This window comes from Crotalus tigris, unplaced genomic scaffold (assembly GCF_016545835.1).
Source record: "Crotalus tigris isolate CLP2741 ecotype Arizona unplaced genomic scaffold, ASM1654583v1 scf7180000019416.255986, whole genome shotgun sequence".
Classification (NCBI taxonomy): domain Eukaryota; kingdom Metazoa; phylum Chordata; class Lepidosauria; order Squamata; family Viperidae; genus Crotalus; species Crotalus tigris.
This window is the reverse complement of record NW_024097527.1, coordinates 100484-113333: the sequence shown is the minus strand read 5'-3', so window position 1 is coordinate 113333 and position 12850 is coordinate 100484. Positions and strand designations below refer to the sequence as shown.

Genomic DNA, 12850 nt, shown 5'->3' with positions numbered 1-12850 from the left:
AAGGAAAATGTATGCAGAAAATATAGACATGAAAAAAGAGGTCTTCCATATTATATAATACCGGTGGTAAGAAAGTGTACATGAGGAAAATGCTCAAAAATGAAAAGAACTTATGCATTTCAGACTTAGAATTTTTTTAAAAGTGACAGACTGGGGCAGGAATGGGCTGAAAGTATCTTCAACATAGCATACCAAGAAACTATTCAAGGCTGACTAGTTTGCATCCTTAGCCACCACTCTGATTTCCCACATTCACACATAAAGCACTGAGAGGTGGCTGCAGCAATTTCAAGATTGTCCGCTTACAGCTTTAGCTGGAGTATTATCATCCCTTTCTGAAAACAGCAAACGATCACCATGACATAAACCCATCTAAACCATATTTACTCATATTTGATTTTTTTTAATCCTGCCACAGTCTTGTGACTCTTGAGGTTACTGCTGCCACAATAAAGAGAACAACAGAATTAAAACAACGTACAATCCAAATTACAAACGCACAACCAAAGTAGAAGAAGAAAATAATAATGAGATAGTCCAAAAGTGTTACTGAAAGGTTCTTCAAAAAAAAAGCTCCATTTTTAATTGCCTCTTTAAAAAACTTACCAGGCTGGGGGCCAACCTGATCAGCCTGAACAGCAACTTTCATCTTTAGCTGACTTCCCAAAAATGTGGAACAACATGAACTCCTTCTTTACTATGAAGCTGTGGTGGCACAGTGGCTAGAATGCAGTACTGCAGGCTACCTCTGCTGACTGCCGGCTGCCAGCTCAAGGTTGACTCAACCTCCTTCTGAGGTTGGTAAAATGTGGATCCAGATTGTTGGGGGCAATATGTTGACTTTAAACCGCTTAGAGAGGGCTGAAAAGCACTGTGAAGTGGTATATAAGTCTAAGTGCTATTCCTATTGCTTACTTGATCTAACAGACTGGGCCATGTCCAATTGGGGAAAATAGTTCTTTAGGTACCCTTGATGCACTTTAAATTGTATTTGGAACTGAACTGGTAACCAGTGTAGAACATACAATACAGCCCATAAAGTACTGTACTAAGGTGATTATGCAACTGGACCATACTGGGATTCCTCCCCCCCCCCAAGTTTTAGGAAAGGCCTTTGGACTTTTCTTGTTTTGTAAACTATGGTCCGCTACATCACACTGCGTGGCACACCTTGAAATGGCAAGCAAATTACAATATCATTTTTTGGGTCATGTGTAGAAGAGCTCTCTGGGATATGGGAAAGAAACCAGGATTTGCAGCTGCAGATTGCCCACTCATAGAGACAGCTTAACCTGCTCCAATATATAAATGTTGGCAGAATAACAATTCAAACATTTTCCTGATTTAGGTCCATTTAATTGCCAGTTAAACTCTGATAGTTGATGATTTGAATCAAATATGAATGCTCTGTTTTCATAATTTTACCATAATTTATTCCCTAGATGATGCATACTTACTGCAGGGACTTAATATTGAAGAACTTTATCCTGAAACCTCTAGTTTCATTACATATGATGGGTCCATGACAATTCCACCCTGCTATGAAACAGCAAGTTGGATACTAATGAACAAACCTGTCTACATATCAAGAATGCAGGTAAAATGAAAATCTTTATTGGCTATGATACATTACTTTGGAAATAATGAATTCTTCTTATAATTGCTGTGCCTTCAGAAATGTGTGCTTATTTTTCTGGAAAACCAGAGTAAATTAGGCAGCCTCCAATAGAAAAGTTAAAAAGAATCTTCCCATTTTCAAAGGTTATTATCACTGTTCTCCACCTAATATGGAAGGAAAGAATGGGTGTAAAGGGTTTAACTATTTTCAAAGAGAAGGCAAAATGTTGGCCTCAGAGGGCTAAATGTGCAATGGAAGGTTCAACACTTAAGTACTAATGTTTTTGTTTTTCTTTTAAATAAAGAAAATGAAGTCAAAAAGTCTTCTAAGAGGCAGAAGAAATAATGGCAGTTTGAACACAATTATTATATTTAGTAGTAAGAAAAGAATGTGAAAAGAAAAAAAAGGTTTACAAGTGGAACTTTGAAAAGTTGACAGAAGGAAAATGCTTGCTTTTCCATCATAGTGAGATTATTTCAACTTCTCCCATCACTGCCTATAAAATGAGACAAACCATTTCAGTTTATCTCAGCCTTAAACATTACAGTCCTACTTAGGAGAAGAGCTTCTCCATCTCTCCTCTAATTCAAATGCAACAGTATTCCACAAACAGCTTCACTCTTCCTTTTATAAAAATGAGTCTTTTATCATGTATTCAAGGTCATTATATCTGAAAAAAAGGGAAATGAGTCACTATTTTGTCCCTTTCTACTAATGAATTACACTGGGATAATACTAATCTATGCCTTATATTGATTTGAGTTGCAATCCTATATTCACTCATTCTGAAGTATGAGAGACCACAAGAAAATAAGGTCATAGGACAGACTGGGGTATTTAAAAAAAAATACATTCTGAAAAATATGGTAGCAGATCACTTCCATAGGTGGAAAGAAAACTATGTGAATGAACTCTCAACTCAAAAGAGAGTTGCTGGAATTGGGTATGTCTAGTTTAATGAAGAGAAGGACAAGGGGGGACATGATAGCAGTGATCCAATATCTCAGGGGCTGCCACATAGAAGAGGGAGTCAAGCTACTCTCCAAAGCACCTGAAGGCAGGACAAGAAGCAATGGATGGAAACTAATCAAGGAGAGAAGCAATCTAGAACTAAGGAGAAACTTCCTGACAGAACAATTAACCAGTGGAATAACCTGCCTCCAAAGGCGGTAAATGCTCCAACACTGGAAGTTTTTAAGAAGAGACTGGACAGCCATTTGTCTGAAATGGTATAGGGTTTCCTGCCTGAGCAAGGGGTCAGACTAGAAGATGACATCCAAGGTCCCTTCCAACTACTACTACTACTACTACTACTACTACTACTACTACTACTACTACTACTACTTATTGAAGGATGCCCAAGTATTTGTAGTAATCTTCCTCATCCAGACTCTTAATGTTATTTTCGTAGGGCATCTTGAGTCCTTCAGTTTTCACTACTTTTCCTTGTTTGATAGTAAGTGTGGCACATTTGTCCAAGCCAAACTCCATTACAATATCTTGGCTATATATACAGACAGTGTTGGGCAGCGATTCTATTTCAGATGATGTTTTTCCATACAGCTTCAGATCATCCATGTAAAGGAGATGGGATAGTCTGGTAGATGTTTTTGATGATTGATAACTCAGCCATGTCCTGAGTTATTCAATATTGTTGACAGAGGAAACAGCGCAATAACAAATAGTAATGGTGACAATGAATCTCCTTGAAATATTCCTCTCTTGATATTAACCTCTCCCAGTCTCTCACCATTGATCTGCAACTGTGTCTTCCATTGTGCCTTCGATCTTTGCACAAATTTTCTGATGTTTCTACTGACTCCTGTTATTTCTAGGCACTTTATTATCCAATCATGTGGCAGAGAGTCAAATGCCTTTTTGTAGTCAATCCAGGCCACATTCAGGTTGGTCTTCCTTCTCTTGCAGTTTTCCAAGATCATTTTGTCTATTAGGAGTTGATCTTTTGTTCCTCTGCTATTGGGGCGGTTTCCTTTCTTCTTCTTCTTCTTCTTCTTCTTCTTCTTATTATTATTATTATTATTATTATTATTATTATTATTATTATTATTATTATTATTATCGATCCTCGCGCAGTCAGCCAGATGTTCAGACTGGATTTGGCATTTTGTCTACCTATCGAGTCCTTACCCAGGACCTGGGATAGGCAGATGTGGATGTTTGATGGTATTACAGATATCGTCGCAGGATGGAAGCAGTTCCTAATAAGGCCGCCTTTTGCAATTGACTAATAGCGAATTTGTCAATGCCAATGGTGTTCAAGTGGTGCTCCAGTTGTTCTGGGATTGCACCCAAGGAGCCTATGACTATTGGTACTACCCTTGCTTGCTTTTGCCACAGTCTTTCTATTTCTATTTGTAGGTCTTTGTATTTTGTTATCTTCTCCACTTCTTTCTCATCTATTCTGCTGTCTCCAGGCACTGCCACGTCCACTATCCAGACTTTTTTGTCTTTCTTATCGACAATTGTTAAGTCTGGGGTGTTATGTTGCAGGTGCTTGTCTGTTTGAATTCTGAAGTCCCAGAGCAGTTTAATTTTATCATTTTCTATGACTTTCTCTATTTTATGATCCCACCAGTTTTTGCTTACAGGCAAATGATATTTTTGCAGATCTTCCAATGCACCATTGTTGCTACTTTGTCATGCCGCTGCTTGTAGTCAGTCTGTGCAATCTTCTTGCAACAGCTTACCAAGTGGTCCACTGTTTCTTCAGCTTCTTGCATAGGCGGCACTTACTGTCTGTTGCTGTCTTCTCAATTTTGACTTTGTATGCATTTGTCCTTAAGGCTTGGTCTTGTGCAGCCAGAATTAGTCCCTCGGTCTCTTTCTTCAATTTTCTGCTCTTAGCCATTGCCAGGTTTATTATTATCTGCTTTCCCAGCTATTTTTTTTCATGTATTGGCCATGTAGTGCTTTGTCTTCCCATGCCTCTATTCTGTTCTTCATTGGTCTTTCTTGTAGGCCAGTTTGGTCTCTCCAGTAGTCAGTAAGCCTTCCTGATATACTAATTTCAGTGCATCTTCATCATTGTTCTTCAGATATTCTTCCAAAGCCATTTTTTCTTCTTCAACCATCTGATGTACTTGTAGCCTTCCACGCCCACCTATTTGCCTTGGTAGATAAAGTCTATCAATGTCACTGCGTGGATGAAGGGCATGATTCATTGTCATTATTTTTCTGGTCTGCCTATCCATTGCTTTTAGTTCTGCTTGAATCCAGTCCACTATTCCAGTTGTGTACCTAATGACTGGGATTGCCCAGGTGTTGATTGCCTTTATGGTATTTCCTCCATTGAGTTTGGACTTTAAGATCTTCTTCACTCTCTTGATGTATTCACCTCTAATCTTTTTCTTGACTTCAGTGTGCTTGATGTTGTCAGCTTGAAGGATACCCAAGTATTTGTAGTACTCTTCCTTATCCAGACTCTTAATGTTATTTTCGTGGGGCATCTTTATTATTATTATTAAGGATCATTGCACAGTCAGCCAGATGTTCAGACTGGATTTGGCATTTTTGTCTACCTATCGAGTCCTTACCAAGGACCCAGGATAGGCAGATGTGGATGTTTGATGGTATTACAGATATCGTCGCAGGATGGAAGCAGTTCCTAGTAAGGCCGCCTTTTGGCATTGACTAATGGCGAATTTGTCAATGCCAATGGTGTTCAAGTGGTGCTCCAGTTGTTTTGGGATTGCATCCAAGGCACCTATTACCATTGGTAATACCCTTGCTTGCTTTTGCCACAGTCTTTCTATTTCTATTTGTAGGTCTTTGTATTTTGTTATCTTCTCCAGTTCTTTCTTGTCTATTTTATTATTATTATTATTATTATTATTATTATTATTATTATTATTATTATATAAAATGAAATTTCATTGCATATACCACCTCCAATATACACTCCTTGTTCGTGGTCAGCTCAAGTTTCAGAACATCCATTTTAGTCTCTTGGGAGCGAACGATGGCAAACAGGGCAGATGGAAATGGAGTTCCATGTGGATTAGCCCTCAAATTAGCTTGTATTCCTGACACCTTTGCCTCCTTTCCTTTTTCTGATCCTGTCTCTTTTTCTAGCCATAGTTGTTAAGTGAATCACTGAAGTTGTGCAGTTAGTAACACAATTGTTAAGTGAATCTGGCTTCCCCATTGACTTTGCTTGTCAGAAGGTCACAAAAGGGGATCACATGACCCAGGGACATGTGCCACCCTCATAAACATGAGTCGGTTGCCAAGCATCTGACTTTTGATCACGTGATCACAGGGATGCTGCAACGGTCATAAGTTTGAAAAATGATCATAAGTCACTTTTTTCAGTGCTGTTGTAACTTTGAACAGTCACTAAATAAACTGTTGTAAGTCAAGGACTACCTGTATTGTAAATATCTAATAAACCAGTTTGAACCCTCCCTCTTATCTTTTCTATTTAAACAAATATCCCTATCGTCTCTCGTCAAATAACCAAAACCTTTATAACATCATCATCCAGTCCTAGTCAACAAAAAGCTATTAAACATTACCCAAATTAGCAACCCATGTTTTCCTCTCAGATATTAAGATTAATATCTGTCTTCACTTTTTATATTAATGCAGATGCATTCATTACGGTTACTAAGCCAGAATCAGCCTTCACAGATTTTTCTGAGTATGAGTGATAACTTCAGACCAGTCCAGCCTCTCAACAATCGATGTATCCGAACAAACATCAACTTTAGTTTACAAGGGAAAGATTGCCCAAACAATAGAGCACAGAAACTACAGTATAGAGGTAATGCTACAAACATTATATTCATTTCAAGGTAATGTTTTCCGTTTTGGAATCCCCTTTGTCTTACAATGTCAGATTAGGAAGGTTTGATTTATTGTATTCCAGGTTAAATTGTTTCTTTGTCAGGCCCAATATTTTCTACTTTGATAACCTCTCTTCAGAGACTCAGAGAAGGATCTTTCAGACATCTGCTTCCTGGTGAGTAAGTGGAAATGCTAGGATTAAAATTTGGAATTTTTTTGATGTACAAAATATATGTTTTGCCATTACAAAAGACAGCTCTTTCAATCTTCTAAGGAGGCTTCTGTAAACCTTCAGAAAAATAAGGCTTACTGAAGGGGCAAAATACATGTCTGGCATAGTGATAGCTGGTGTTCTGGCTACTGAGTATGAATGAAAGGAGCTGGACCAGAGGTTGGAGCTGAAAATAAATATGCATGAAAAATCTAAAGACACTATAGAGACAATTACCCAGCTGAAGGATACTGCATAACATGAACCGGGATAACCAGATTGATTCTGTTTCAAAACAGTGGAATCATTTATATGCAACAAAACCCAGAGTCGCTGGTTTTAAGGTTGAAGAACAAATGCAAGCAAGAGTTCACAGCTTTAATTGTTACCTTTCCCAGATTTGCATAACTTATTTGGTGATCAAGGAGGAGAAAGAAGATGTATGGTAGTTTTGTTTGGTTTTGCTTTTTTAGTAAGAGATTTTTGTTTAAAAGAAAATATTGGAAGCCAGGAAATTAGAAGCACAATTCATTCTAAAACAACTGTTTCTGTTTTATTTTAGAATGCCAGTAACATTCCCTTCCCTGATGAATTTTCTAATACAGTGTTTTTCAAATCTGGTTTCTTTAAGATGTGTAGGACTTCAGGTCCCAGAATTCTCCATGCTGGCTGGGGAATTCTGGGAGTTGAAGTCCACACTTCTTAAAGTTGCCAAGTTTGAAAAACACTGTTCTAAATTAAACCAGTCTTCCCTGTACAATATCTTCCAGGGATATTAGACCTGAACTCCCATAACTAGCAGTAGCTAAGTCCATTATGTCTGACATGCATCAAGAAAGGCTTGTTAGGACAAAATAATAATGATTATATCTTGCAAAGGTATACACAACAGAGTGGTGTATGGGAAGACAAACCTGAATACATCTGTTTTCATGGAAGCCACTTTCCTAACAAGAAGTGCTTGCAAGGGGCTACAGTTCAGTAGAAGAGGCCATGTTTTTTATGTAGAAAATCCCAGATTTAGCCACTGCCCAGACACTAGTATAACTAATATCAAGTTAGATCAATGATGATGAATCTTTTGGGCTTGGCATGTCCAAAATTCAAAAAATACCTAATTCGACTCTGCTTGCATGTAAATACTGATGTGTCACCCAAAATGTCGTATCGTGTCACCTTTGACACATGTATCATAGATTCATCATCACTTGAGTTAGATGGATTAATAATCTGATTGAATGTAAAGCAAGTGACACATTTTGAGATATTGTGAACAATTATGAAATATTCATTCTCGTTCACTAAACCTGAAAACTTTCTTCCCTCTGCAAGAACCCATGTTTAACTTCTTTTTTGAAATATATTCACTTCTTGCAAGTTCTGGCTCCAAACCTTGATTTCAACGCAAGGCTTGATTTATCCTACTAGCAGGACATCAGAATCTATAATAACCTCATTATCTCATTGTCCCCACTCTCCCATCCACAGAGAGACATACCAACATTTCAAATGCTGGAAAAAGCACTAGAAATTGTATAATATTTTCCTTTTAAGATTTATTTATTTACACATTATTTATTTGGTTTATCCTAAGTAGCTGATCCCACAATCTATCTTTCAGATATTTGAGTGATCTTTAAATCTTTGTGGTTGTAGAAAGAAAAAAAATAAAGGAGGGAGGGTGTCATTGTGGAAATTTTTCCATGGTTATTGTTTTTTTTTCCCCCTTTCAGTAAATGAATGGCTCCTGAAATAATTAAGACATACATGGGAAGAAGTTTTCACCTCAATGGAATGCTACTACTGTGAATTGATATACTACAGAATGCCCCAATCCCATTCAGTCCTCGGTCTTTGTACTTCATGGAGCCACACTCAAAAGAAAAGGATGCCAAGTTGGAAATTCAGCTCAATGAAATGTATTCATATGGATCAGTCATAAGAAAAAAAAAAAAGACAATATCTGCCATTACCATGATTACAATTTTGATACTGTTTTCCTGAAACTACTATTGCCCACAATGAAAAAGACTGTTCAGACTTTGTATATATGAATTCTTCCTCTGTTCCCCTTCTCCCTTCTTCGCTTTCCCATCATAACTCCATTAAAAAGGTGGTTTGCTGCTGCCATCCAAGTGGATTTGTGTTCTGTGTGCCAAATAATCCTTGGAAAGCTGTCATATCCCCCTCATTATTGGTTACTGGCAAAGCAGAACTAGGGAGATAGTAAGGGAGATTTATTTCTGGATCATAATCTTTCCATTTGCTTAATAATGGACAGATGCCAAGATTAGTATTGTAAATAGATCACTGAAGAATATAAAGGAAATTGAAATATTTTCCCCCTCATCACATACCTGTAGTAGGAACTGCCAAGACTGGAATTAATCCATTTTTCTGTTTCTTGTTTTACAAAGGTCATACACTGTGTTTGGTTATTGTTAACAATTCAATAAATGTGTTTAACAAATTAATTTGCTACACTCACCTCGGTTTATTTTATTTCTTCTCTCTCAAAATAAAAAATGAAAAGGACCTTGAATTCTGCCGGCACTAATCATCAGAATTGTATTTTTAAATGTTTATTATTTGTATGTCAATATGTAGTTAAAAGTTACTATAAGAATAATCCCAAATTAAGATTTAAATACCAGAAGCACACACACATCATTTTAAAATACCTTGGTAAGAATTTATTTGGACAATTTCTCTGGCATCTAAAACAAAAATTGATTTTCATTGGACTACAGAAATACAGGAAGTCATCCCATTGGCTTCTTAGACTTTTGCCTCCTATCAACATCAACACAGGTTTGGGTAGATTTCCCTACTCATATAACTCAAATTCCCAGAATGGGAAAGCCAAGTCAATCATGCAGAAATAATTCAGAACCTTTCATACTTTCTTCTTGAACAGAGTCAAAACTTACACTGTTTGGTCTAATGATTAAGGCATCAGGCTAGAAAGCATGTGACCATGGGTTCAAGTCCCACTTTAGCCGTGAAAGCCAGCTGAGTGGCCTTAGGCCAGTCACTCTCTTTCAGCCCAATCCACCTCACAAGATGTGTGTGTTCACTGTCTTGAATTATTTGTAAAAATAATAAAGGCGGGAAATACATATATGCATACCTACATCTGCACATAAATCTGAAGATCCTCAAATGCAATGGCCTTCCTTTAAATCCCTGACCTTTCTGAATGAAAGTTTACAGGGTGAGTTGAACCACCCAGAGTTAATGACTGGGCTGGTCTAAATTATTTATTTATTTATTTATTTCCTTGGATAAGACTACACCCCTTTGCACAATTAGAGTTCCTAATGCATGTTTGCTGCTGTATGGAGGCTTCTCTCTGTGTTCAGGAGAACCTGAGGATGTCCATTGCAGGCACACATACTGTATATACCAAATGGAAAATTGGAAGAAGGTTTGAATGGGACTTTTATGTTTGTGACATCTATATACAGCGACGTTAGGCTGCTGCAATTTTTAACAGACATATTAAAAAACACATTTTCTTCCATCTCCCCATAAAATATCTGGGCATGTATATCTCCATAACAATACACAGATTTTGTTACTGGAAAAGTAAGTGATATTGCTGAAAGAGAAATGTTTCCTTAAAGAAGGCATCTGGATCCCACATAATTGTATTTATGGTCAGGTAAAGTGGGCATCTGGAAAAGACAATTGTCTTCGTCCCGTCTGCATGTATTGTTGAAGCAAAACAACGTAACCAATATATCTGCTTTTCTTAATGGATAAAAACAAGATTTCACCAAGCCAAAAGCAGATTTCTTTGATGTTTTTGTTTTAATTTTGTTTCATATTTAATGATCATTTACTATATTGAGGTTTTGAGTAAATGTATTCAAGTAGAAGGGAGCGCGATAGTTCAGTGGTTAAAGACACTGAGCTTGTCAGCTGGAAAACTGACAGTCTGGGTTCAAGACTCAAATGCTCAACTGCAGGGTGAGCTCCTGTTACTTTCTCCAGCTCCTGTCCACCTAACAGTTCTAAAGCATGCAAATGCAGGTAGATAAATAGGTACCACTTCAGTGGGCAGGTAAGAGCGCTCTGTGCACTTTGGCTAGCCACATGATCACACAAATGTCTTCGCACAACATTGGCTTGGCTAGGAAACAGAGATGAGCACTGCCCCCTAATGTCAGACACAATTGGACAGGGGAAACCTTTACCTTTATTCAACTAGAACCTCTTGAACAGCTTTCTGAAAAAAATAGTTCCTACTCCTCCCATAGATCAAATCTAATTTGCTACACACACACACACACACACACACACACCATACCTCTCTTTTCCTTTCATCTTGGATTACTGGACTCAACAGAAATATTAAAGGTCTAGTTACAAATGAAATAACTGTGGGTTTTTCATCAAAGAAGATCATGTTCTCTGTATTGGATAAATAGGAAAGAAATATGACACTGATTTGTATAATGTTTTCTGAATAATAGATGCAACCAAAATGAGACTGTTGATCATATAAATTACTTTTTAAGAAATATCTAGCAGTCATCAAGAGTGAGAATTAGAACATTTTTCACAGATCTGAATTCACGTGTTCATATATCTTTCAAAAATCCTGGAGTACCGGGGAAGTACCTGAGGATTAGAAAAGGGCTGATGTGGTTCCCATCTTCAAGAAAGTAAAAAAAAAAAAAATCAGAGTCAGGAAACTACAGACCAATTAGTTTAACATCAATACCTGGGAAGATCCTGGAAAAGATAATCAAAAAACAGATCTGCGAACAACTAGAAGCAAACAAAGTTGTAACTAGTAGCCAGCTTGGGTTTGTTAAAAACAGATCATGCCAAACCAATCTTATTTCATTCTTTGATAAAGTGACTAAATTAGTAGACCAGCAAAATACTTTAGACATATACTTAGATTTCAGTAAGGTATTTGACAATGTAGACCACAACCTGCTGCTCAGTAAGCTAAAAAAGGTGGGATAGACAACATCACCACCAGATGAATCTGTAGCTGGCTGACAAACCGTATTCACCGAGTAGTCCTCAATGGCACTACATCCACATGGAGAGATGTAAACAGTGGGGTACCACAAGGCTCCGTCTTAGACCCAGTACTCTTTAATATCTTCATAAGTGACTTAGATGAGGGAATAGAAGGGGAACTCATCAAATTTGCAGATGATACTAAACTGGCAGGATAGCCAACACCTCAGAAGACAAGCTCAGGATCCAAAAAGATCTTGACAAACTTGAACAATGGGCCCTAACCAGCAAAATGAATTTTAACGTGGAGAAAAGCAAAGTTTTACATTTAGGCAGGAAAAGTCAAAGGTGTAAGTACAGATTAGGCGAGACCTGGCTCAAAAACAGCAACTCTCAGAGGGATTTTGGAGTCCTAGTGGACGATCACTTGACTTTGAGCCAGCAGTGTGCAGCAGTAGCCAAAGCTAATACAATCCTGGGTTCTATAAATAGAATCAAGATCATGTGAAGTATTAGTACCGCTTTATAAAACCCTAGTAAGACCACAATTGGAATACTGCAACCAATTTTGGTCACCATACTACAAAAAAGATGTTGAGACTTTAGAAAATATTCAGAGAAGAGCAACTAAAATGATCAAAGGCCTGGAGACTAAAACATATGAAGAACAATTTCAGGACTTGGGTTTGGCTAGTCTAAAGAAAAGAAGAAACAGAGGTGACACGATAGCAGTATTCCAGTATTTGAGGGGCTGCCACAAAGAAGAGGGGGTCAAAATATTCCCCAAAGCACCAGAGGGCAGGACAAGAAACAATAGTTGGAAACTGACCAAAGAGAGAAGCAACCTGGAATTAAGAAGAAAACTTCCTAACAATGAGGACAATTAACCAGTGGAACAGCTTGCCTTCAGAAATCATGGGCACTCCATCACTAGAGGTTTTTAAGAAGAAACTGGACAGTCAGTTGTCTGAAAGGTATAGGTTCTCCTGCTTGAGCAGGGGGCTGGACTAGAAGACCTCCAAAGTCCCTTCCAAATCTATTCTATATTGTAGTTAAAAATCAAAAATATTTGCTGGCCAGTGGACATACGTTGTAACAAGAAGAGGTATTATGGAATATTTCAAAACCTATAAATGTTTTCATATATTCAAACTATCACCTATATTGCTGATATATTATTATTGTTATTATATGTTACTATTATTTCTATTTTGTCCCTTGATTATCCAATCCAA

The 12850-nt window shown here is 37.5% G+C and overlaps 1 protein-coding gene across 1 annotated transcript in view; it reads left to right on the top strand.

Annotated features, from left to right (window-relative positions):
- The window catches only part of CA10 (carbonic anhydrase 10), a 112551-nt gene extending 103442 nt beyond the window's left edge, over positions 1-9109 (top strand). The window contains exons 5-7 of the mRNA XM_039362293.1: positions 1443-1597; positions 6227-6401; positions 8369-9109. Coding sequence (XP_039218227.1) covers positions 1443-1597; positions 6227-6401; positions 8369-8391 — 353 coding nt within the window. The 3' untranslated portion in view covers positions 8392-9109. The remainder of the gene's footprint in view (positions 1-1442; positions 1598-6226; positions 6402-8368) is intronic.
- The last annotated feature ends 3741 nt before the right edge of the window (positions 9110-12850 follow it).